The 24,796-nt window shown below is 35.1% G+C and overlaps 1 protein-coding gene across 1 annotated transcript in view; it reads right to left on the bottom strand.

Annotated features, from left to right (window-relative positions):
- EPYC (epiphycan) overlaps window positions 1–5,091 on the bottom strand; it is a 48,458-nt gene extending 43,367 nt beyond the window's left edge. Inside the window, exons 1-2 of the mRNA XM_019632913.1 lie at window positions 5,060–5,091; window positions 2,437–2,615 (exon numbers count right to left, since the gene is read on the bottom strand). Of these exons, the coding sequence (XP_019488458.1) occupies window positions 2,437–2,601 (165 nt within the window). The 5' untranslated portion in view covers window positions 2,602–2,615; window positions 5,060–5,091. The remainder of the gene's footprint in view (window positions 1–2,436; window positions 2,616–5,059) is intronic.
- Window positions 5,092–24,796: the final 19,705 nt, after the last annotated feature.

The raw sequence follows: 24,796 nt of genomic DNA, 5'->3' as shown, positions 1-24,796 counted from the left end.
ACTATTGCATTGTTCTGTACACCTGAAACTAACAACAAAAAAACACACACAAAACAACAACAACAAAAAAACCAAAAGGTAAATTGCTATGTTGTGAGGTGTTATCTACTTTTATCTTATTTCAAAGACTATTATGTAAATAAAGCAATATTTTATTTAATATAGATTGCTAAAATAAATAAATGCAATAAATTAAAAAAAAAGAAATTAGTATCATGAGTAACTATATTCTAGAATCCATTTACATGGCTGGGTCTATGGCTTTATTTCATATCTTCTCATAAGGAATTAAATACTAGCTTTTTGCTTGTAAAGCAATTTATAAAAGAAGAGCTGAAGTTTTTCTGAGTTTTTGTTCCTTATGTCATCTGATTTACTCTATCATATTGTTTTTGATTTTTTTTTTCCATAGGTGATGGGTGAGTGGGTTGCTTGATTGATTTTTGCTACTGGACAAACCTTGTAAAAATTATGTATAGCTTATGTTTTCAAATGTGTTATGTTATCATAGCACATGTATATCTATATCTATATCATCTAACTATAAATTAGTTTTTTAATATGATTTCAGCACAAATAGTTGTTAAATCAGGGAATCAGGGATGATTATATATTTCCGTCAACCACAGTGATTCTCGGTGATACTCGGGAGCCCTCAGTTGTTAGGATTCTGAGTTTGGCTGGAACCGTGTGAAAATCAGGGAAGTATGCATGAGGTGGGGGCTGGGGTGTATAAGGAGACAATGCCACATATTTGGTACCTTGAAAGAAAGTTGCTATTCCAAGATTAAAAAAAAAAAACAACCTTAGAAAAGTTGTGCATTATATAAGTATATTCATTAGGTTAAGTTTTTTGATGGCAGAAAGAATTTCAGAATATTATGAGAATGTTTAGGGCCTCCAGGGCAGCAAAAAGGATCCTGACAGCAAGAAATGGCTTAAAAGAGGTTTGCAGATAAAGCTCATTGACTTCACAAGTTTGCCTAGGGCAGCCTTGCTCCCTAGCAGTGTTCCCACAGCTGTGCATTTAGTCTTCCAAAGAGAATAAGCAGTTTCTTGAATCTACTCCCCAGCCCTACTCAAAATAGCAGATTCACTTATGGTACTCATCAAACCTCTTTGATCCTATAAAATATTTTTTTGAGAAACGACAAAGAAGTTTAAGCTAAAATATTTTATTTGGTAGACAACAACAGATATGCACTAAGTTATTTTTAAAAAGATGTATGCAAGATGCAAAAAGGAACAGGGTAAATGAGTTAAGCACTAGAAAATGTTCTTCTTATATGTTACACGGATGCCTTAAGTTAGAGAAGTAGAGATCACATACCGCAAGACTGGTATTCATGACCATAAATTCTCAACAGAAAATCCCCTTAGCATAACAAAGCCATACAGGGAAATGAATCATTGAATGAATACTAATACAGACTTTGAAAACAGAGTCCAACCATGTGCAAAAGAAAAGTGATCTGTTGTCAAGCCTGAAAATTTACTGAAGAGTGAAAAAGAAAGAAAAGAGGAGGGGGTGAAAAAACGAGGGCAGAGAGAAAAAGATGGAGTGAAAAATAGGGTAAGGGTAGAAGACTTGTGAAAACTATTGTATTGTGAAATTCTGATTCTTGTACTTCATAAGGCAACATAAACAACAATGAAACTGTTTAATATCATAACAAAGATATACCTAAATTCTGTACCATTTAAATATATGCTTTTGTCTAAATGTTTCATCTTCTTAGTTATCAAATTAGTTATTTTAAGAAGGTTTACACTTGCATAACTGCTTGAAATATGTTATGATCCTGTAAAGATGATGCAATTTCCCTTTTGGTTTATTTATACTTAATTAGTTTTTTGTCAATGTTGTACACTAATTACACTCCAGCATTTCAAGTTTGTTTGTTTTCTGATTCAGAAAAATTAATCTGTATCCTTTGGTTATGTAAAAAGCCTAGCATTTAATTAGGAGCATGTCATATCTGATTTATGAAATGGGCTATAACCTTGCCAATGCTGAGAGATAGTCACTCATTTAGAGAAGAACGTTCACTCTTGGAATAACACAGTAAAGTTACAAACCATTGTCCTTTCTTTGCATTTGTTTTATTTTCTTCTAATTTATTTTAATATCACATTGTTTTCCTTTACCCTAGATTTCCTTATCATTGCGTGTGTATTTTTTTTTACTTTTCTTATCCTTACTGTCTTGCTTATTCCTCTAATGTACTCTGTTCTAACTTGGTAGAAACTCTTTAAAAAGGAAATGAAGTGAACTGTAAAAAAGCAAAAGTGTGTCCCATTGTTAATCTCTAACAGACTGATGTGTTCTGGAGAAAAGGTTCGTATAGATAGAACATCTCTATCCATAAATAAACAAAAATCTATTTGACGAGAACAATCCCCAATAATTCCTTATACAATGTATCCAAAAGTTACCTCAGCTTGACCAATAGGTATGTTTTCATAGTTGTATAAATTATCCAGGTCTTCTAAGGTGGCATCATAAGTTTCTGAGTCATAGTTGATGGGCTCTAAAGTTGGAGCAGTCACAGCAGCATCAAAGATGATGAGTCCCAGAACGAGTCTTGCTAATACTTTCATTTTTTCAGATTTTCCTAATCATAAAATATTAAAATGCACAAATATTTAATTGATAATAACCCATGAATAGTTTGCACTAAATAGGAATGATAGATTAATGTCAACACTGAGAAACTCAAGCTGGTAGCTTTCTTTACATGGATAATTCAAAAAACATAACACAAGAAATTGTATGGCTTCTGAGGACTATTGATACCAGATGTTCAAGTTAATGCACAAACCTAGCCACGTTTTTACAGTAGGTATTGTAATTACAGTGAAATTGTTTTTATCTTATAGAAACATGGGGAAATGGAATGCAGAAAGATAATGATACATTTATTCACAAAAGTCTTTACATTATCTAAGATTTTTACCATTTGCTAAGCATTAAGGCTTTTCATCAGCTCTGGAGGTAGGACTGATGGTGATGATGATGATGATGATGATGATGATGATAATCGCTATAACCGTTACACTATTTTGCAGATGACGAAACCAAGATAGAGTTGGTTAGTGATACAACTAGGACTCATAACTGTTTCTTGTACACTCAAGCCTAGGGCTTTTTCAGGCAAATAATGACGGTTTTTTTTCCCTTTTACGTCTTTGTTGCCTCTGGGTATTATTAATATATAGATGATTTAATATGTGCATGTTTTAATATTTCATGAATATTTTTCAAAACATGTTCTTATCTAAATGGAGTAGAAAAGAAAGTTATTTTTCCTTTACTCTTAAGTGTTTTGTTTTAATTCTTAATAGCTATGTAAGGTTTAAACTCAGAATCAATAGGAATACATGTCTAAAAGGCAACATTCCCTTAGAGGAGGATTTGCACACATGTGGGATTAAAGTAATATTTTGTTTTGTAATTCTTTAATAAGCACAATTCTTATTTTCCATGATAACATTATACTTTTTTGGATTTTAATCAAGATCTTATTACTTTAATTATTTTCTTTCTATATGTACTCCTTTGAATACACTTTAGTTTAGAAAAAAAAACTGATTAACTTTAAACATTTAAGTTGGGTGGGTCTATCAAAATGTCACCTAGTGATTATTTATTGAGGAAGCAAAGAATTTGTAAAACTTTTAATCAAGCATGTCTAATTTTAAAGGTTTTGTATTTTGGATACACTTCTTGGTTTTACTTTAAAAACAGTACATATGATGTTTGTACCTATGCACATGTATAAAGGGAATTCAATGTAAACATTACTTCTAAACTTGAATGCGCTGGCAGACAAACTGACCTTCAGTTACTTGAAAGAAAGTCTTTATGAAGCAGGTTCAGGCAGAAGGATATGAAATTCCCTTGAGAATAAGAAGCAGTACAAGGAGTCCCTTTTTATCCCCTCCTATGATTTCTTCAAATAAATTTTTTATTCACACTGGATAAACTAAGCCTGTGTTTTACTTGCCTTTGCAGAGGCCTTTGCAGGATTGCAGATTTGGAACTGTTCTATGCAATTACTAACAAAGTCTTAATAAAACAGTGTGATGTGCAAATCTTCCAGGATACATTCAACCATTCTCCCACATTCAAGTGGTTAGCATTAACAGTGGCCACCACTAACATGTATATATATCATGTGTATACATATATATCATATGTATACATATGTACACATATGTATACACATGATATATATATATATATATATATTTGCATATACATATATTTTTTCTTGTAAACATCTGGCAACTTTCATTGTTCAAATAAATTATGCACTTGCTGATTCTTTTTCTCACTTCATACTCAATAGTCAATTGTAAATGTCTACATATTAGAGTTTACCTGCATTTGACATATCCCCTAAAATACCAGCAACAAGGCAGTCTGTGTGAATCTCAGAGATATGAAGAACATATATCCATGTGTAGTTAAAAAAAATGTAGGTTCATTCCTTCAAGTAAATATATTATTATTTAATGTAGTGTCTTTGTTGAAACTTTGAAACTGTTGTCCACCTGACACCATTTTATGATATTTTGAAAATATATGCTTATAGAAAACTTTAACATCTAAAGCTTAAAAAGACATTCTAAATGCATAATTCTAGCATGATCAGTATTCTTGTTAAACACCTGAAATCTCATCAATTTCTTCTTCTGCATCATATTTTAATCAATAACAATCAATATTGCCTGTCTACACTGGCAAAGAATGTGGTCTCTGTCAGGGCGCTTCGTTTAAGGAATATATTGGAAACTGCTATAATTTTATTGGCATCTGTCATGATTATTAGGATCAACGATTTTGCTGTATGTTTTTAATTCCTAAGCTAATTCAGACTTTTGGATTTTCCAAGAATAATGTAAATATCAACATAGAAAAATTAGACCCAACCCACTGAATCAAAGTTCACCATGAGATATTAAAGCAAGTTGAATTATTTTTTTAAAGGTTGTTTTAGTAGGAAAAAAAAAAAAAGGTCTCTAACCCAAGAAGAAAGCAAGTGTAAAAACTTACCTTTGGCTCCTACTTGGTGAAATGGCACGAAGTGACTGAGGACACAGAGCCAGTGGTATTTGCCCCTGACCAATGGCTGTGAATTCTGGTCTGTGGGAGGTGGAATTTGTAACACTCAATTTTCTGTTTGGAAAAGCTAACCTTGAGAAATGCTTCTCAGTCTTTAAAAACCCCTAACTACTTTATAGTCACTCAAGCAGTAGAATACAAATTACATAGTATAGAAAGCCCTTGAAATTATATTAAAGTTAGAATTGCCAATGTGTCACCTTAAAAATTTTAAGTGGAAAAAGTTGGTTTTAACATATCTCATCTATAACAAATTCACCAATTAAGAAAAGAAGTAAATGTATGCAGTAATAATACAGATGAATATTTCTGAAATATTCTAATAAGAAATAATTTTTCTAAACATTGCATGTTTTGAATTGCTCTCTTTACTTTTTATTACTGTTAACTGAAATTCAGTGAATGTTTCAAAGTCTTACCTGTTTAATGTTGGGTAAGTAAATATATATATATATATATATACATATATATATATGTGTGTATATATATATATATATATATATATATAAATTATTTTGATTGCTTGGAATGCTTTGAGAGCAATGAAACACTGAACTTTTTTGCATGAACATTTACAAAAAATTATGTTTAGAAATAATCATAAATATGATCTGAGTGTTTCAGGGAAAAAAAAACCCAAAACTCTTTTTCCTTTTTTACCTATCAGAGCCAAATGAATCAAATTACATTAAAAAAAAAAAACAAAAACAACCTTTTTCCAGAATACAAGATTTGTTGTAGGTTCTTGGAATCTGACATGGTTTGTGAAACTGGGTTTTATTACAGATTAGAGAGAAAATATATTTGTGTTAAATTTCTAGTGTTCACTTGCATTCATACTGCAAAAGTTCTAGACTAAGATGAAATTTTCATCGTGTGTTCTGGTATGCTTTACATAAATCTAGGTTTCTTGTTCTCACCTGTGCATCAAGAAGTGAATACTGTATTGTTTGGTCCTGGGCAAAATGATAGAGAACCTTTCTGTTTCTCTCCCACCTTTTCTCCCCACAAAACTTCTTTGCCCATCTATTCAGGGCTCAGTCGTTGTCCCCACCATCCATACCTGCTTCCAAATCTCTTGTTCTCAGTGTGCATTAGTTTTTTCTGGTTCAGTTTTATTTGTAACAGATGCAGTGATACTAGGAAAAGTACGAAGTCTATCAAGAATTCTCAAACAGGATAGAGGCCATCTTAGAGGTAAGGACTTCTTCCTGGCATTCTTGCAGTCTCACCACATCATATAGGGGCTATTTTCAGAAACATTTCTAGAAAGGGGCCTGAATCTGAGTTTTTTTACTAGCTCTGTTTAGCAGCAACATTACACACTATGTGTTAGATGATTTTATGTATTGTTAATTCTCTCAACACATTTCCTTTTTCTATTATCTATCTATCTATCTATCTATCTATCACCTATCATCTGTCACCTATCTCTTTTTTATTTATGTATTCATTTGTTTTATGAAGTTCACATGTTCAGCCTTTATTATAAAGCACAGTGGGCCCACCTGACCAGGTGAACTCTGCCATCAGCAAGGTTGGGTATGAAAGGACCCTTCACAGAGTATGCATCCCACCACTCCATGGTCCTCTCAAGGACATGTCACTAGAGTCAAACCTCATCCATGAGCACCATCGCCATGTGTCAGACCATGCCCAGGGCCCTACCTCCCACCCCAGCTCCCCACAGTAATTGTGACCTGCACTTGGGCACATGCACTTGACCTGAATGACTGACACTTCAGTTTGAGGAAGCTCTGCTTCCTGTCAACAGGTATTTCATCTGCAGCCCAACTTATGTCTGGTGGGCCACTTTCCAAGCATGCAGCCCCCTCAGGCAAGGCTGGGTTTCCTTTGACTGTTGCTGCCAGGACTCACCCCACCCCCCCACCCCCAAACATGCAGATCAGGGGTAGTTTTGGCAGAAGCCTGCTCATCTTCCTATCCTCAATGCTTTCCCTTCCCCACCCACTGCCAAGCCCATGTATGAGCTCTAACAATGACCCTGACCAAGGGCCACTTTTTGGAAGACCACTCACCTTCACTGCCCTGAGTATTCATCAAAGGGCTGTGAACAGGAAGGGAAGAGGCCAACGGCTTTATCCCCAAGCACTACCCAGGCTCCAGGCATTCCCACACCTTGGCAGGGAATGTGTAATCTTTGAGGGCAAGTTTCCAGCTTGCAGACAACTGATGATGAAGGAATTCCAACATCAACAAAGACCTCTCCCCCAGTGCCATCCATCACCTTAGTCTCAGGCCATCACACACCAGGGTGGGAAGCTCAAATACCCACGGGCCCAGCAAATAACAGCAGAGAGGGGCAGGCTGCCAAGTGAGGCCACCAGCTGCGGTCCATTGGAGCCATTTTCCTGCACAGACAAACTCTGGTGTCCTTCTCAGCAAGCCTCTGGCCAGGCCACCCCATGATTCACACTTAGCTAAGCACAGGGAGATGGGTGACTTCGAACCCATGGCAGCCAGCGCCACTGGGATGGGGCTCTCGGGCAATCCAGGATCACGGTGACTCTCACAACACGTTTTTCAATCAGCGATTATCACTATTCACAGATGGGTGAACTGACACTCAGACATTAAATTATCCAATGTCATGTGTGACAGAAAGAGAAACCCAAATTGGGTCAAGTTTCCAGATGTTTCTGAGCCCTTTAGCATTATACACCAATAAGGTATATTGGTGAAGGTAAGAAGGCAGTATTTCTCAGTTTCTTAGATTCTAAGGCTGCTTACCACTCACTAGTTTTTAGACTCTCAGATACTTTACAATAAAAATGGATGACCAGAATACCCCTGAAAACACCTAACATTTCTTCCCTGTCCTGCATTATTTAATCAGTACTTTGCACACTTTGTCAGATGACAGAGAGGTGGCTCTACCTAGTCCTTTGCTTTCTGGATGACTCTGGCTGAACATGTAAGACTTTATATCCAGAAGTAACATTTCCACACTATCCTTTAGACTGTTGGTGTTTATGTGATGTCTTCCTTAGGCTTCAGGACACTCTCTACTAATGCAGTTGTTTTGTGACAATTTAATAACCAAATTAATTGTCTTAATATAGAGTTGAAAGCAGAAATTATCATTCCTGAGTCTTCTTCCTTTCATCTTTCTTTATAGCAATGGGCAATTTTAAAAATCGATTCTCTTGATCTTATTTGGACCCTCTCCAATAATTCAAAATCTATTTTGAACTGTGGGAGCTCAAATTTGTAACAGTCTCATGAGGACTTAATCTCCATCGAACAGTAAGGAAGGATCAGTTACCAGTTCCAGCATTTCTTATCCTTGGTAAATATCTTCTAGTTTCATATTTTTTCTTAATAGAGCCTGAACCTGGCTATTGGATACCCTCGGGGGATCAGTTATTATAACTAGTTGCATTATCTTATAACTGAGGCTTTGTGGCTTATCCCTTTAAGCCCCCAAACATTTTATAACCTCTTTTGGCTACAACTCTTTACAAAATTAATTAAACAAAACACTGTGTGCCTAAACAGAATTAATTTTAAACAAAAATTGTCTTATTTTAATGATTATCTTCTTTCTGTTGTGTAGCAGTGGGAGCAGAGAGGGGCAGTCACTCTGACAGCCTACTGCTACCTGCCCTCGTCCCCAGCCCCAAAAGGCCACATCTGCAAGAGCTGAAGGGGGGTATGGATAGCCCACTCCATTATAAGGAATAAAACTATTGCCTGAAATGATTAGTTAACTTCCTATGAAGAATTCCCATGTTGCCTCAGGGACCTACTAATCAGAAGTACAAAACTCCAGGTCTTCCAGCATCACCATAAACCCACATACACTGTATGATCTGTAACTAATCTTATCCAGTCTCCCACTCCAGAATCTTTCAAGCCTGCTCTGCAATCCGCAAACTCTTCTTTGTTTTTAGTTTCTTTTGGAAACATTCCTTTGTTTCCTTTACTTTAAAAGAATCTTGCTTTCTCCTGACGAATGTTTTCTACTGAGGTCCTTTAAAGGGGTGGCTGTTTATTCTTCCTCGCTCAATATAACTCAAAGATGGAGGGATTTTTCTTGCTCTGCATTTTCTCTTCCAAATGGTTTCTTCTCTTTACTCTTTCAAAAACTTTATCTGTTTGGAAATTTACCACATTTGGCTAAATTGTCTATAGCCTCTTCCCTGTCATTAACTGCTTCACCTCTGAGTCAAGCCTCTTGTTGGTGATTTTTGCTCCTGGCTCACACATACCCTCTACTCATACCCTGACATCATTCCCAGTGACGCCAACCTCCATTTACATGCCATCTATCATGATGACTTGGTAGTTGCTTTATCTTCTTATGTACAGTAAAGTTACCACTTTCCTACCCACCTGCCATCATCGTCACACCCTATAGCTTGTCATCACCAGGCATAATAGAACCCTACAAGTGGGGTACTGCTGTCATTTCTCTGTCTCATGAGACCTTCATTTGATAGACTCCATCACTTGTTCACTATTCATTAAACCTCCTATCTTCAAACGCCTCCTTAACATTAGATTCCATAGACCATTATCAGAATTACTTCCTTTCAGGCACTTTCTGTTCTCTTTCTTCTTTTTCCTTCCATTATACCTGGAAAAAGCTCAACTTTTGTTGACTTAACTTCTTACTCTCTCTCCTCTCCTACATCTGAGTAGCTGTGTATTACTAGTGAAATGACACACAGTGATAATTGATGTCACTTTAAATCTTCAAGATAAGCTTCAACCCTAGCCAACAGATCTGTGACATTTCTGAGATTGATTCCTTTTCCAGCACTCCAAGATGACTATTTTATGACATTTCCTGTCTTCAAACCTCCTATATTCATTTCGTCCTCACTGGAAATCATCAGAAAGATGGTAGAAATCATCAGAGAAATATTCAATTAACTTTCCACTATGGAATTCACCTGTGCTTATATACATCTTTTTTATTTTCCTTTCTGTGATGGTTTAAATTCCCCAAATGATACCCAGGATCGTATTCCCATCCTCTTTTCAAGGTCTATGATTCTTTAATTATTTCCTCCTCTTTATTAGGTCAATTCTATGTACAGACACTTGCTCTGGACAAAGGTCACACAGGCATTCTATATAACATAAGTGAACTGAAGCGTTAATAAAAAATGATGGTTTTATAATATCTGGGAGAGCACAAAAATGTATTTGAAGACTTGATTCATCTTACTAATCCTTCAATTTTTAACTTCTAATACCTCATCATTCAAAAAGAGTAGCCCTTGGACTCCACATTTTCATTCTCTTGCTATCCCATTTCTCTGTTTCCTTTTTCAGAAAAATTTTCCAAACAAATGGTACATCTTGGCTGTGTCTCTTGTTCTGTCCCCATTCATTCTTCATTTCACTGCAGTGTGGGCTATGAATGGGTAGTTTGTTGGCTTTGTCTTAATTGTTGTCCTAGCAGCCTATCTTTGTTTCAGTGTGGTTTTTCTCTTATGTTATTGGTTATGCCTTCTCAATTTTTTTTTTTGTCAGTCTCCTCTCTCTCTATCCAACCTCTAAATTTTGGAGTGCCTCAGGTTTTAGTCTGATATAGTTTCATCTTTTCTCTATTTATCCTTTCTGCTTAGGTGATTTCATCTCTTCCCATGATAAAATTACAACAAAACAAGAATAATTTTAATAATATCTAACATTTTGAATGCTTACTGTGTGCCTGGCATTGTTTATTATCCCCACTTTTGAGAGAGGAAACTAAGGCCCAGGGAGGGTAAGTGACTTCAGCTAGCAAGAGGCAAAGTCAATGTCAAAGCTGAAGCCGTCTGAGAGCCGAGCCCAAGTTCTTACCCACAACCCAAATCTCCACCTTATGTTTCCATCTTCCAGCTTTATGTTTCCAGTTGGCTCAGTTCAGTCTGAGTCACTGATTCTTTTATGCCATTGACTACTTAGAACTTGACATCTTCACTTAGATATTTAATTGCAAAATCACAATATGTCTGAAAAAATGGGCTTTGGACTCACCCTAAATTTTGTTCTACTCATTTTATTAAGTGGCATCACATTGCTCTTTTTGGTTCCAGTTCAAAGCCTTAAAATTATACTGAAAATTTCTTCCATTTCCCTAATGGTCCCTCCACCCCCCATGCAATCCATCAAAAGAAGTTAGTTCTACTTGAAATATATCTCATTCTACTATCTTCTTTAACTGGGATTACCAAAAAAGCATACTACTGGGTCTCCTTGCTTCCTCTGTGTTTCCATCATTCACTCCAAACACCAGAGCTCATTTAAACTGTAAAGCCTAAAACTCCACATTTTTTCATGGAAAACATTCAGTAGCTTCATGTCTCTCTTTGAACACAATTAAAACTCCTAAGCCATGTCCCAGAAAGTTCCCTGCCAGCTAGAGCCTGCTTATTTCTCCAACCTTAAATCAAACACTCTCCAGAGGTCACTCTGCTACAGTCATATACACATTTCTGGTTTTAAATCATGCCAAGTCATTGTTTGCTCAAATGTCGTACTTAATATTGTCACTCCTTGGGCCAGCCAAGTAGCCCGTTGGTTAAGAGTTGGCGTGGGACGCCAGCTCTGAACAGCAGGGCCCCGGTTCGGATCTCACATTAGGGCCAGTGATGCTGCGCCCTCTACAGCTAAGATGGTGAACAACAGCTCGACCTGGAGCTGGGCTGCTGTGAGTCGCCAGCGACGGCTAGGCTGCAGTGGGGCTGGCCGGCAACTGACATGAGCTTTTGTGAGCTGCCATGAGCCACCATAAGCAGCCATTCAATGGCCAGCAAGTGACTGTCTCACCCGGGAAGAGCGCAATGATAATGCCAACATGGACCAGTGAAGCGACGTCCTTCACAACTAGACTGAAGAACAAAAGGATAGCAACTTATCTGTTGCCCTTCTCCGATTCCCCAATAAAAATCTTAAAATATATATATATATATATATATATATATATATATATATATATATATATATATATATATATATATAGTCACTCCTCATTTGAGAATGGCTGGCTTGCTTTTTAAACTGTTTAACTTTCTGCATAAATATCACCTCAAAGAGGCTTTCCCTGACCCTTCCCTATCAAAGTAGACCCTCTTCCTTCCCATTGTACTCTAATGCCTCACCACATTTGTTTGTTTCATAACACTTGCCACAATCTGTTATTATATTTCTCTTCTTATATGTGTTTCTCCCAGTTGAATATAAACTCTATGATGCATAAACTTTACTGGTCATATTCACAGCTATATCCTTAGTATCTAAAAAAGTTCTTGGCCCACAATTTGTGCAATGTTTTTTCAATGAATGAATCAATGAATAATTGCATGAATCAAACGCATAATAATTCAAAGTAATAGATAATTAATTACTTATTATGATTTGCTTGGGCTATTCTAAAATACATAGGATTACTTGCACTTATAATAACTGGTTCTTGGTTAACATACTAAATTAATTCTTTTTTTTCCTTTTATTACCTTTTTTCTCTTCTAGCTAACTGTCAGCTTATCCAGTGACACTTTTCAAGCCATTGCCCATGGGCCTCTTGCAACAAGGTTTTATGTTTACTTGCTGCTAAGACTTTCTTGTGTCATGGATGTAGATATATGGTAGAGACTTTTGATGAGAATCTGAGAGAGTTTCTGTACCATTTAGGACTCCTTCAGGATAGAAAAGTAGAAAAACAAAAATCAAACTGGCTTAGGAAAAATTAATTGCCCAGAGTCACCAAAACATACATGTTTCTCTCTTTCAGAGAACTTCCTTTTGGGAGATGCTATTCTCAACAGGCTTCCACACAGAGGAGATGGCTATATTTGCTCCATAACTTAAATCTGTTGAATATAAAATCTAGAGGGGGGGGAAGGGGAATTCTTTCTCCTAGAATCCCAAAAAAAGATTTCCCTTTATGCCATTGATTCTGATAAAATCACGTGTTCAACACTCAAAAAAGAAAAGTGGAGCTGGGAGAATTCAGTCACTTTTTGGCTGAATCCTCACCTCATTCAAGGTTCTGCTCATATGTTACCTCTTCAGTTACCCTTATCCTGACCACTCCATCTATTCTTCATAATAGTTATAACTATTTAACATCATTGCACAAATTTTTACTCTATTTATTTCTACCACCAGAATGTTATCTTCATGAAAACATCATTTATCTGTTTGGTTTATTGATGCATTTTCAGTCCATTGCACATAGTAAGCATCTGATAAATATTTGTTGAATAAATTAATAAACTGACTTAGACTTTAGGTCAAATGCTTTATCCCTGAGCCCACAATGGACTAAAAAAGGAGTTGAAAGTGATTTCCAGCAGGGGCTAGTAAAAGAAGAGAGAACCATCATGAGTAGCAAAAGCCTTTGACTTCAGTGCGTGGACTTTCTGAAACCTATTTTGTCTGAAGTGAAGCTTCTTCACTGAATTTCTGATTCTTAGCTGTCTTCCAAATGAATCAAAAGTAAGATATCAACAAATAATTGATAAAAAATGTTATGATAGTATCATTAAATTTCTGCTTCATGTATAGCTTATGTTATACTATGTTTTCCATATAATTTTCACATTACTCATGCTTAATCAGTAATAATTAAAATAAAAATTATAGATACCATCAATGCTTGTCATTATAATTTGGACTCCGAATTGTTACTTTTCACTTGATCTTTTTATGTTACATTTTTTAAAAGCTTATTATTTTGGTATAACTTATACTTGTTCACTGTTATAAAATTCAAGGACTACAGTTAAGTTTTGACAAAAAGGAAAAATAATCACCCAAATGCATACCACCCAAAATATTATTACTTCTGAATATCTATGTATATAAAAAGAGATGATACAGAGATGTAATTAATATTATAAAATATGATAATATATTTTATTTAAAATATTTAGCTCTACTTATATTTAGTGAGAAAAATTTACTGAACTTTAGGTGAAGGAATTGGTGAAAGTTAGATAGGTATGTCACCACAAATATATTTGTTCAAAATTATCCATTTAAAGATTAATAATTGTGAAAAATATTGAGTTAAATCAATTTAAAACATTTCAAATTTATCTGTGCTTATTTACGTTTGCATTTCTCCCCACTTTCCAATTTTGCTATGTTATTACTTTGCAGAGACCAACAATTTTTATTCATCTGAATGCACACTGTTTGCTTACTCTAGATAACATATTTTGAGGGGTTCTAGTGTCTCCTAGACTTTTATTTGCATTTTATTACACAAATAATCTTCATAACAACCTTATGAAGTAGTTACTGTTATTAATTTGACCAAGGATATAGAACAAAAATGAATCAGGACTGAAATTATAGCATAAGAACTTGGATCCAAATCATTCTTTGTTGCATTATATAACGTGGTGTTACTGATGTTTGACATCAGATATACACCAAATGGTATTTAATATTAATTATCTATGCTTTTTCCCACATCTGACTAATTTTTGAATCTACAATTTGATGCAACTCTCTTTTTTAATAAAATTTATTGGGGTGACAATGGTTATAAAATTATATAGTTTTCAAGTATGCATTTCTATAATATTTCAGCAACCCTCTTTTTTAGCTATATTTATTTCCATTTTTTTCAAAAAAATCTCATATTCCCTGAATCTTTGCATACTTGTAAATGTCTGAACTTTTTACTCTAAGTACAAATAGTTTGGTAGGATATTCTTGGGTCATATTTTTTTAGAACATTGAGACATTGCTTCATTGTCTTCTGGCACTGAAGGTTAAAGTGGAAAAGTCTGAAGGCAACTTAATTATTTTCCACTGTTTAGATCACTTGCTTTTCCTCTCTAGAGGCTCATAAGATGTTACCTAGACCTTGAAACTTGGTAACATTACCAAATGATGACTTGGCCTTTATGATTCTCTATCAATTTTTGTTGGAGAAGAAGGTGCATTTTTTTACTTGCAGATTAATTACTATCCTTAATTTTATCACAAATCTCTTCTAGTATATCTTTGAAACTTTATTTCTGTTTAATTCTTTGTGATCGTTTTTATGATTTAATAATTATGCTATATTGAAACTTATTTTTCTTTTCTCCATCACTTTTTCACTCTAGTTAATTTTATTTTATTATTTTTCTGGATATATTCTTTATCCTGCCATGCTTGTTTTTAATGAATACTTTGAAATATACCCAAAGGAAAATTATCAAAGGCCTGCTGTCCATGGGAAGTTGCTATGCAAGAAGAGTCTTATTTAACCTAAAGGAAAGTCAATCAGGCAAGTCTAAACCCCTCTAGCTTTTTAATCTCACCAAAGAGATATTTTTAAAAAAGGGCTAAGGAATGCTTCTGAAGATCACATTCAGGAACTCAGGTCTACTGAAAATCTGAGATTTAATCATAAGACTATAGAATGCTTACCCTACCAACACCTTACTACCACACCAGCAGGACTTCAATATAAAAACAAAATATTACAACTGAGAGAGCCTCAAGGCAAACTCTACTTAAGGAATTCTTTGGGAAATACAGACAACATGAAGAAAAAAGTCCAACAAAGACACTAGAGAAGGTTGAATCTTCTGTCACCTGTAGCTTTGGCAAACATTAAACACAACCCAATTCCTAGATAGGTAAACATAAAACCTCACACTAAAAACTTAATTCTCTTAGTGTTTGTTACCCAACACATCATGTCCAGCTTTCAACCAAAAATTACAAGGCATGCTCAAAGGCAAGAAAAACACAGTCTGAGAAGACAAAGCAAGCATCAGAACATGACTCAAATATAACACATTTTGGAATTATCAGATAGAGAATTTAAAACCATTATGATTAATATCTTGGGACACTATTGGAAAAGTAGACAACTTGCAAGAACAGATGGATAAATGTAGGCAGAGAAATATAAACGCTAAGAAATAATTAGAATGATTTTCTAGAAATCAAAGACAGTGTAATAGAATTGAAGAATGCTTTTGATGGGCTCGTCAGTAGACTGAACGTAGCCAAGAAAAGAAACACTGAGCCTTAAAATATGTCACTAGACAGAAGCACCAGGCTCTCCCAGGGGCCTCCCCAATCGTGGGGGTATGTGTGCAGGCAAGGAGGCAGGGGGAGGGGTGGCCGAGAACAGAAGAAAATATGTCACTAGAAACTTCCAAAAGTGAAATGCAAAGAGTAAAAAACAAAACAAAACAAAGTTTAAAGAAACAGAATATTCAAGAACAGGATGATTATAAAAGATGTATTATATATTAATATGTAATAGAAGGAGGAGGAAGACAGAAAGAATCATAATAAATATTTGAAGTAGTAATAACAAAATTTCCCAAAATCATTGGCAGACACTAATCTACACATCTAGAGAAATTATAGAACACCAAGCAAGATATCAATAAATACTGAAAATGTACACTTAGGCATATCATATGCAAACTGCAGAAAACCAAAGACAAAGAGAAAACCTTGAAAGAATCCTTGCAAGATGGAGCAAATTTCCCTTTAGAGGAACAAAAATAAGAATTATATTGGACTTCTTGTCAGAAACCATGCAAGCAAGAAGAAAGTGAAATATTTAAAGTGTTGGAGGAAAAAGAACCCCCAAACCTAAAATTATGCATCCCTTGAAGGTATCTTTCAAATGTGGAAGAGAACTAAAGACATTTTCAAATAAATATAAATTAGGAAAATTTGTCACCAGTAGATCTGCCTTACATGTATGTTAAAAGAAATTCTTTAGGGCCAGCAGAGTGGCACGTTGGTTAAGAGCTGGCTTGGGACGCCAGAGGGCCCCAGTTTGGATCCCACATATGAGGGCCAGTGACACTGCCCTCTACAGCTAAGATGCTGAACAACAGCTCAGTCTGGAGCTGGGCTGCCGTGAGTTGCTGGTGACGGCATAGGCTGCAGCCTCTGCTGCAGTGGGCTGCCATAAGCTATCATGTGTGGCCGGCAGCCAGCTTGAGCGGCCTTCAAGCCGCCATGAGTGGCCATCCAGGAGCCAGCGACTGATCTGCCTCGCCCGGGAAGAGAGCAATGATGGTGCCAACTTGGGCCAGTGAAACAACGTCCTCCACAACTAAACTGAAGAACAAAAGGACAGCAACTTGTCTGTTCCCCTTCCCCCAATTCCCTAGCGCTGTTCCCATCCCCCAACTCCCCAATAAAAATCTTTAAAAAAAAAAAGAAAGAAAAATTCTATAGAGAGAAGGAGAATAATATAGGTCAGTAACTTGGATCTGCATAAAGAAAGAAAGAGCATGAGAGAAGGCATAAATGAAAATAAATATAATCTTTATTTCTCTTATTCTTTATTTAATAAGTAATGGTTTGTTCAAAGTAATAGTAGCAACAAGGTTATTAGGTGATTATAGTACATGAACAAGTAAAATGAATGAAACAATGTTATAAGGGATGAGAAGATAAAGTTAAGAATACTCTATAGCCGTTTTATTCATAATCACCAAAAACCTGGAAACAATCAAGATATTTTTCTTAGGTAAATGGATAAACAAACAGTGGTATATTCATACTATGAGGCATTAGTTATAAATTTAAGAATAAATGAGCTATCAAGCCACAAAAAAGACTAGGAGAAAAGTTGAATACATATTGCTAAGTGAAAGAAATAAGTCTTAAAAGTCTATGTGGTATGATTCCAACCACATGGCATTCTGGAAAAGGTAAAATTATAGCAATAATAAAAAGATCAGTGTTCTCCAGGGGTTAAGAAGTGGTGGGTAGAGATGAATGGGTGAAACACAAGAGATTTTCAGGGCAGGAAACTGTTCTGTATGACACTGTCATGGTAGACGCATGTCATTATGTATTGGTCAAAACCCATGGAATGAGCAATACAATTAGTGAAGCTTAATATAAACTATGTATTTCAGTTAACAGTAATGTGTTAATATTGGTTCATTAATTATAACAAATTTTCCATACTAATGCAAGATACTAAGAAAGGAAATATGTCCAAGGGAGGGGAGAAGGTAATATGGAAACCTCTGAATTATCTCCTCAATTTTTCTGTAATTCCCAAATTGTTCTAAAAAATTAATAGTTTTTTCATTTCAAATGAATAAAAAAGGTTAATATATTCATTTACTTACCAGTTTGCCTATTTTTTATGTACCTACTATACCCCAAGAACTGCACTTGGAGCATATGCCCTTGTGGAATTCTTCTGATGTAGTAAGAGCCTAGACTAAATATACAATATCATACTAGATGAAAAGTAGACCATGTGTTAACATAGTAAATGTTATTATGGGTACTACCATGCTCTCTGTTAGTACTTCTAGGTATGGATGGGTTCCTGCATTCATCTGCAGAGTTAACCCACACTCTGTGTATATTGTATATATATTTGAGAAATTTTGTCTCGTTTAGCAAAGAGTTTCTGCTGGAGGAAAACATTTGAATTTAATAGAGGCTTTTATCAGAGCAAGGAACTGCATCACACAGTACATTTGTGGTGTTCTTAGTACGGTGTTCTTAGTACAGAATACTTCCTGACTTTGAACTTTATGGTCTACACATGCATATAAATGTCAGCCGTCTTAATGCTTTGCTACCAAGTTTCCTAACTTTGATGTTTGTTGGCTCTGTTGTAATTAATATCTAGTCTTCTCTTGGCTGACGCTACTTTAAGTTGTCTCACTTGGTTAAATCACTTGTCCTGAGTTGAATAAGTTAATTCATGCACTTGTTTACAAGATGATATGTTTTTCATCTTGGCTTTCACAGCTGGTGTAGGTGAATAGGCTTTTTGCTCTAGCTTGGTTCTGATCCCAAAACATCATCCAACTTCCACTCTTTCTATGCCTCAACTATTAATTTCACTCTGGAGTTGCTGCTTGAGACAGCATTCAATACGACTTTTATAAGTTGCTGCTAAGTTTTTCTCTCCTTGTCACTTAAGTGGCCAGAGTTATAGTCATTTTTTAGACTTCAGACTTTTAATATATAATTGCCCAAATCATTAGTGAATAGTTAGTTAATAAAGAAGACAAACAAATGTACCTAAAAAAGAGAGTTAAAATAGAAATTTAGTAAGTTTTATTAATAATTGATGAACTATCTGTAAAAACAACCTTACAATGTTATGGATACCAAACCTAGAGATTTAATTCTATTTAGTATTTTTATTACAATTTTAAAAAACAAGCAAATATCTCAGAGAATAAGAAAGAGAAAACATAGATCTGTTTAGAACAACCAGGAAACTTTTCCATTTAAAAGACTATAAAATTTCAGATTTATATTTAAAGTATTGAGCCCAGGTTTCTTTAAATTGTCTATGAAATTATATAAAATGAGCGCATCATTGCTATTAAAAAACTCCTTTTATAACATTGTTGATATCTGCAACAAAACAAAGACACTTTCTTGTGCTTAGAATTAAGTAAAACATTATTAATGTAGTCGATATGTTTTCTGATATGACCTAGTGCCTTTCCAACCTTGTCTTAACCTGTCATGTTCCTTGTTCACCAAAAATTCAGTCGCATTATTCTTTCACTGCCCCTAATAAACCAAGCTCCTTCTCTCTTCAGATTCTTCACATCTGTTGTTTTCTTTTGTCTTGTATGTACTTTCCTCCCTCTCATTTCACTTTTTTTTTTTTTAGCTGAGCCATCCTGCCACCTGTTGGCACCTCAGTGGCAGCTCAGCTCGAGCTGGGACTCGAACCGCTGTTGCTCAGAGCTCACACTCTTGAGGGAGCTCTTAACCAACTGAGACACTTGGCCAGTCCTCCCTCTCTCTCATCTCAGACAGGCCTTCATGACTCCTCTAAATTAAAATTGGTACTATTTTTATTATCCTCCTTAGCAACGTGCTTTATGTTTCCATATTTCTTATTGAATATTTTCCATCTATTTATTGTTGAGTTTAATATCTACAAAACTAGAATTCCACTGGGACAAAAATCATGTTTTATTTTTCCACCTTTGAATAACCACTGTCTAGCTCTGTTTCTGCAACAAAGGAGGGCTCCAATGTTTGTTGTATAAAGAAAATACAGTTTTAAAATTTATGTTGTATGACCCTTCAGTTTCATAGAGTCAAATTAGTACAGAAATACATAATATCCAGTTAGAATTCAGGAAAACCATGTGGATCACTGTTTTCTTATCTGGTCAAAGTGTTTCTTGGTGGAAACAGTACTTGGTGGTGGTACTACTCACTGAACACTTGGTTGTGTGAAGCACTGCTATAGCCACTCAGTGGGTGATTATTGTTGAATTTTCCTAACTTTTATATTTTTAACATTTCATAAGAGCCTGCCCTTCCTTCATTCAAGAAGCCTTTATCCAATCCTGATATGTCAGTCACTCATTAGTACTAGGGAATAAAAATTAATCAACACAATAAATTTCAAAGCTGGAGAGGTTGAAAGAAGGCAAGAGGAAGATTATGATACCAATTCTTCACTCTGTCTGTGTATATCTATATCTATATTCTGTATAAATGTTGGTTACATACACATGTGTACCCCTGTACACATACATAGACAAGACTGTGGGAAAATATACTAAGATGTTACTATTATTTATCTATATATGTTAAAATTACAGATGATACCATTTTTTAAAAATACTTTATACATATTCCATTTTTAAAAATTATTGTTTCTTAAGTTGAAAAAGTGTTATCTGTCATCAACCTTACCAACTCTGGGTAAATTATCTATTGAACTATGCTACCTTGAAAAGTCATGGCTCTTGAAATCAATTTTTATGATTATAATTTATTATAGTATTCCTATCAAAATTAAAGTCAAAACTGGCAATTATTAATTATTTTATCAAAATTATTGATTACTGTATCAATAGCAAGTGTGATGTTTTACTCTCCTATTTGATTTACTCTGTAATTATACTTCTCAGTTGCTAGTCATTTTTGCTAGATTCAGCAAATAACAATACAGCACACCCAAGTGAAATTTGAATTTCAAATAAATGACAATTTTTAAAGTATAAATATGTCTCATGAAATATTTGGAATATATTTATACTAAAGAAATTACTCATTGTTCACCTGAAATTCAAATTGAGTGTTCTGCATTTTACAGTCAATCCTAATAATTAGTTCAGAACTTGAACAGGAAAAAGGAAAAGTGAATTTCTTCAAATCCCAACAAGTTATTACAAAGATTTCTCACAGAACCTCAGAATCTCTAGAATGGCAGGGAATTTAAAGGTTGTCTAAGGAAGTAAAATGTACAATACTTAAATACCTCTCCTCTGGTATTCAAATGAGGTTTCATGGAAGACGAGTGATTTTAACTCAGAGTAGAATTCCGGAGCATGTGTGCAGAGCATGGGGCAGTAGGAGTGGGCCCGGGGAGGTTTATTTATCCTTTGAAATCTAAGATGATATCCTTGAAGTTGCCTGAAATTTTATAGGCATGTGTAGCTTCAATGCATAGCGGGAGCCTAGAATTTCTGAAAGTGTGCATGAAGAATTTTCTTTAGTTTACAATGGGCAGCATGAGTCAGCACATAACATGAGAAGATGCCATTTATGGGCTCTGCCATAGCAGTCTGCTTTAAGCAGATTTGTGACCAACACCTAGCCGTAAGTGTTAGCTATGCCTATCAGTCAGGGTTCTCCAAGGAAACCAAACCAGTAGAATATATGCATATATCCTATAGAGATTTATTTTAAGGAATTGGCTCACAGAATTGTGGGGGCTGGTAAGTCCAGAATTCTTAGTGCAGTCTAGCAAACTGGAAATGGAGGCAGTCATTGATGTTGTAGCCTTCAGTCTGAATTTCACAAGGCCAGGAAGGCATGTTGGAAACTCAGGTAGGATTTCCATATAACAGCCCTGAGGCTGAATGTCTTCTTTCCTTGGAAAACTCAGTTTTCCCTCTAAAGGCCTTCAACTGATTGGATGAGCCTTGCCCACCTTATCAAGGGTAATGGTTCTTACTTAGTCAACTGATTATAGATGTTAATTACATTTATAAAATACCTTCACAGAAATATCTAGACTAGTGTTTGTCAAATAACTGTACACCATGGCCTAGCCAAGTTGATACATAAAATTAACTGTCTCACTCCTTTATTACTGATATTAATTTACAGGTTTCAAAGAATTTCATTCCTAACATAAGGTGTCCTGGCTTTTGAATTAGATGGCCCCCCGAGTTCAATGTTTATTAGCTATGTAAACTTGAAAAGCTCACCTAGTCTTTCTTTACCTCAGATTATCATTGTGTAAAATAGGAAAAACAATACACTTATAGGATTAACATGAAGATTATATATTTAAATGATATATTGCCAGTAAAAGTGTATAGCATAATTTCTAATACACAGGAAGCATTGAATAAATATCAATTTTTAAATTTACATTTATAGTTATCATTATTCTATAACTTGTAATCAGTTTTATTAGAAATAATGCTATTCCTTGGGCTATTTAGATATACAAGGAATGCTGACAACCTGTCTTAAGCACTATTCCTCTTCCTGGTAGATTTTCCAAGGGAGTTCCACATACAAGGTACACAAAGAAGTAAGAAATTAAGTACAACTAGTTATTATTAGCCAATCTTCTGTCTGTATCCTTAACCCTCCATTGGGTGCAATGCAAAAGTTATGAGTTCGGGTGCAATTTATCTGCTAGATGCTTGTATGACATTTATTTATTTAAACTGAAAATGAATGAAAATAACGTGTAAGCATGCTTATTATTTATTCAGAATGAAATTTTAATTTGCCACAAAGTAAAAACAATATATGTTTGTTACATTAATTCAGCATAAGAATCAACAAAAATTCAAAACATAAAACTAAAACAAAATTTGTCATTTAATAAAATAACAAAAACTAATCTGATTGCTCTTCATCAGCTTCATTGCCATCAAATTTCAAGTTGAAACAATGTTCACAAATCATGGTCACATGTTCAAAGCACAAAAATTGTTTGCAAAGCTTACAGGAGTATTTGGAATACCTTTGTCCTTTGTTTCCTATGCAAGGTGCACACCGTTTCCTTTTGTTTGATGAAGTGGTGGCCTCAGGTTCTGCTTGAACTTTGACAGCAGGTGTATAAATTTCAGCAATTTTTGTTGGAGAAGTGAAGGAATTCCCCTATTCTTTGTGGTTCTTTGGTTCATATGTTCGGCTACCAAATCCCTACTCAACTGTTTCAAAAATAAATGTCTTTTTTAAAACTCAATTTCCGTTCTCTGGGTATAGCACTTGCACATCAATGCCACTTATATTTTATCTTTCCCAATAAAATATTCATCTATTTCTTCATTACTACTTTCTTGATCACTTTCTGAAGGAAAACTTTCTTGCTCAGTGTCAGAATTTTGGTCTCGTTCTTCAACTCGATCTTCACCATCTGTGTCACTTTCGTCTTCAAATTCAAGTTCATTTTCATAATTATCAGACTCCATCAACATCTGCAGCAATATCTCAGCATCTTTTGGGTCATCTGGATTATAAAATCTTTGAGGTTGAGCCATTTTAGAAGGTAAAACCTACAAAGAAAAAATATTACCCTAAACAGGTACAATTAATCTGTCAGATTAATTAGAAAATAAAATACCTAATTACTAAGTTTCAATAATTAAACTATACTTACAATCTCTTTCTGGAATTTCTGAAAGGATAGTACTATACAAAAAAAATCTGTTGAGAAAATATAAAAAATATCTCATATAGGCGCAACAAATCTGTGAGATTAAAGATGCCGCCATGAAATACGTCTTTACTGTACTAAGTCACAAACACAACAGGCGATAGGTTATGGTAGAGGGGGAAGATACGGAAGCGATGAGTCATGATACTTAAGTTAACTGTTAGATATTTGAAAATGTGTGTGCAATGAATATGAGATGAGTTGCGCCCCACAGAGGGTTAAGGCAGATCTCTTGGGCGAACTTTTTGGGTAGACCCACTGATTATCCTGAAATGTGACTATTCCAATAAATAATAGTCCTTTCAGGGGAAAGGAAGGAGGTGTAGAAGACAGTGTGGGAGAAACTTCCCACATCCTTATGCACATTCTTAGCAGAGAGCTAAGAGAAGTCTAATCGGGAGAAAGAGAGCCTGTGCCTGAAGGGAAAAGGGAAAGCAGGAGAAAAAAAAAAATCAAAATCCAACTCAAGTCTGCCTGTCTTTCTCAAAAAGAGACAGAGCTTCCTTTAAAAAGAAACTGAGCCCAAGCCTTTAGGAAAAATTGGTTTTTTGTAAGTGAAAACATAGGTTTTAAACAGATATTTCCTGAACTATTATTGTTTGAACAAATACTTATCAGTTATATGTCAGAAGCTGTTTGACACACTGATGATGCAGAAATAATTGAGGCAGTTAAAACTGTTGTTTTCATTGCGTTTAATTTCAAGGGAGAATGACAAATAAAAAGAAAATAAATTTTAAATAATGAGGCATGTGATAAAGAAAATAAAGCAGGTTAAAAGGGGAAAAGGTTACTGGGAGTGTGATTTTTTATTGTAATATGGCTGAGTATAATCAGTATCCCCTTCTCTGTTTTGACAACCATTCAGAGCCAACAAGAAGAATACGAAACAGGAACATAGGGTTGATCGAGTGGCGCAATGGTTAAGAACTGGCTTGGGATGCCAGAGGGCCCCAGTTCAGATCCCACATATGAGGGCCAGTGACACTGCCCTCCACAGCTAAGATGCTGAACAACAGCTTAACCTGGAG

This window comes from Hipposideros armiger, unplaced genomic scaffold (assembly GCF_001890085.2).
Source record: "Hipposideros armiger isolate ML-2016 unplaced genomic scaffold, ASM189008v1 scaffold_1193, whole genome shotgun sequence".
NCBI lineage: Eukaryota > Metazoa > Chordata > Mammalia > Chiroptera > Hipposideridae > Hipposideros > Hipposideros armiger.
The sequence above is the reverse complement of the archived record's forward strand: the minus strand, read 5'-3'. Positions and strand labels throughout refer to the sequence as shown.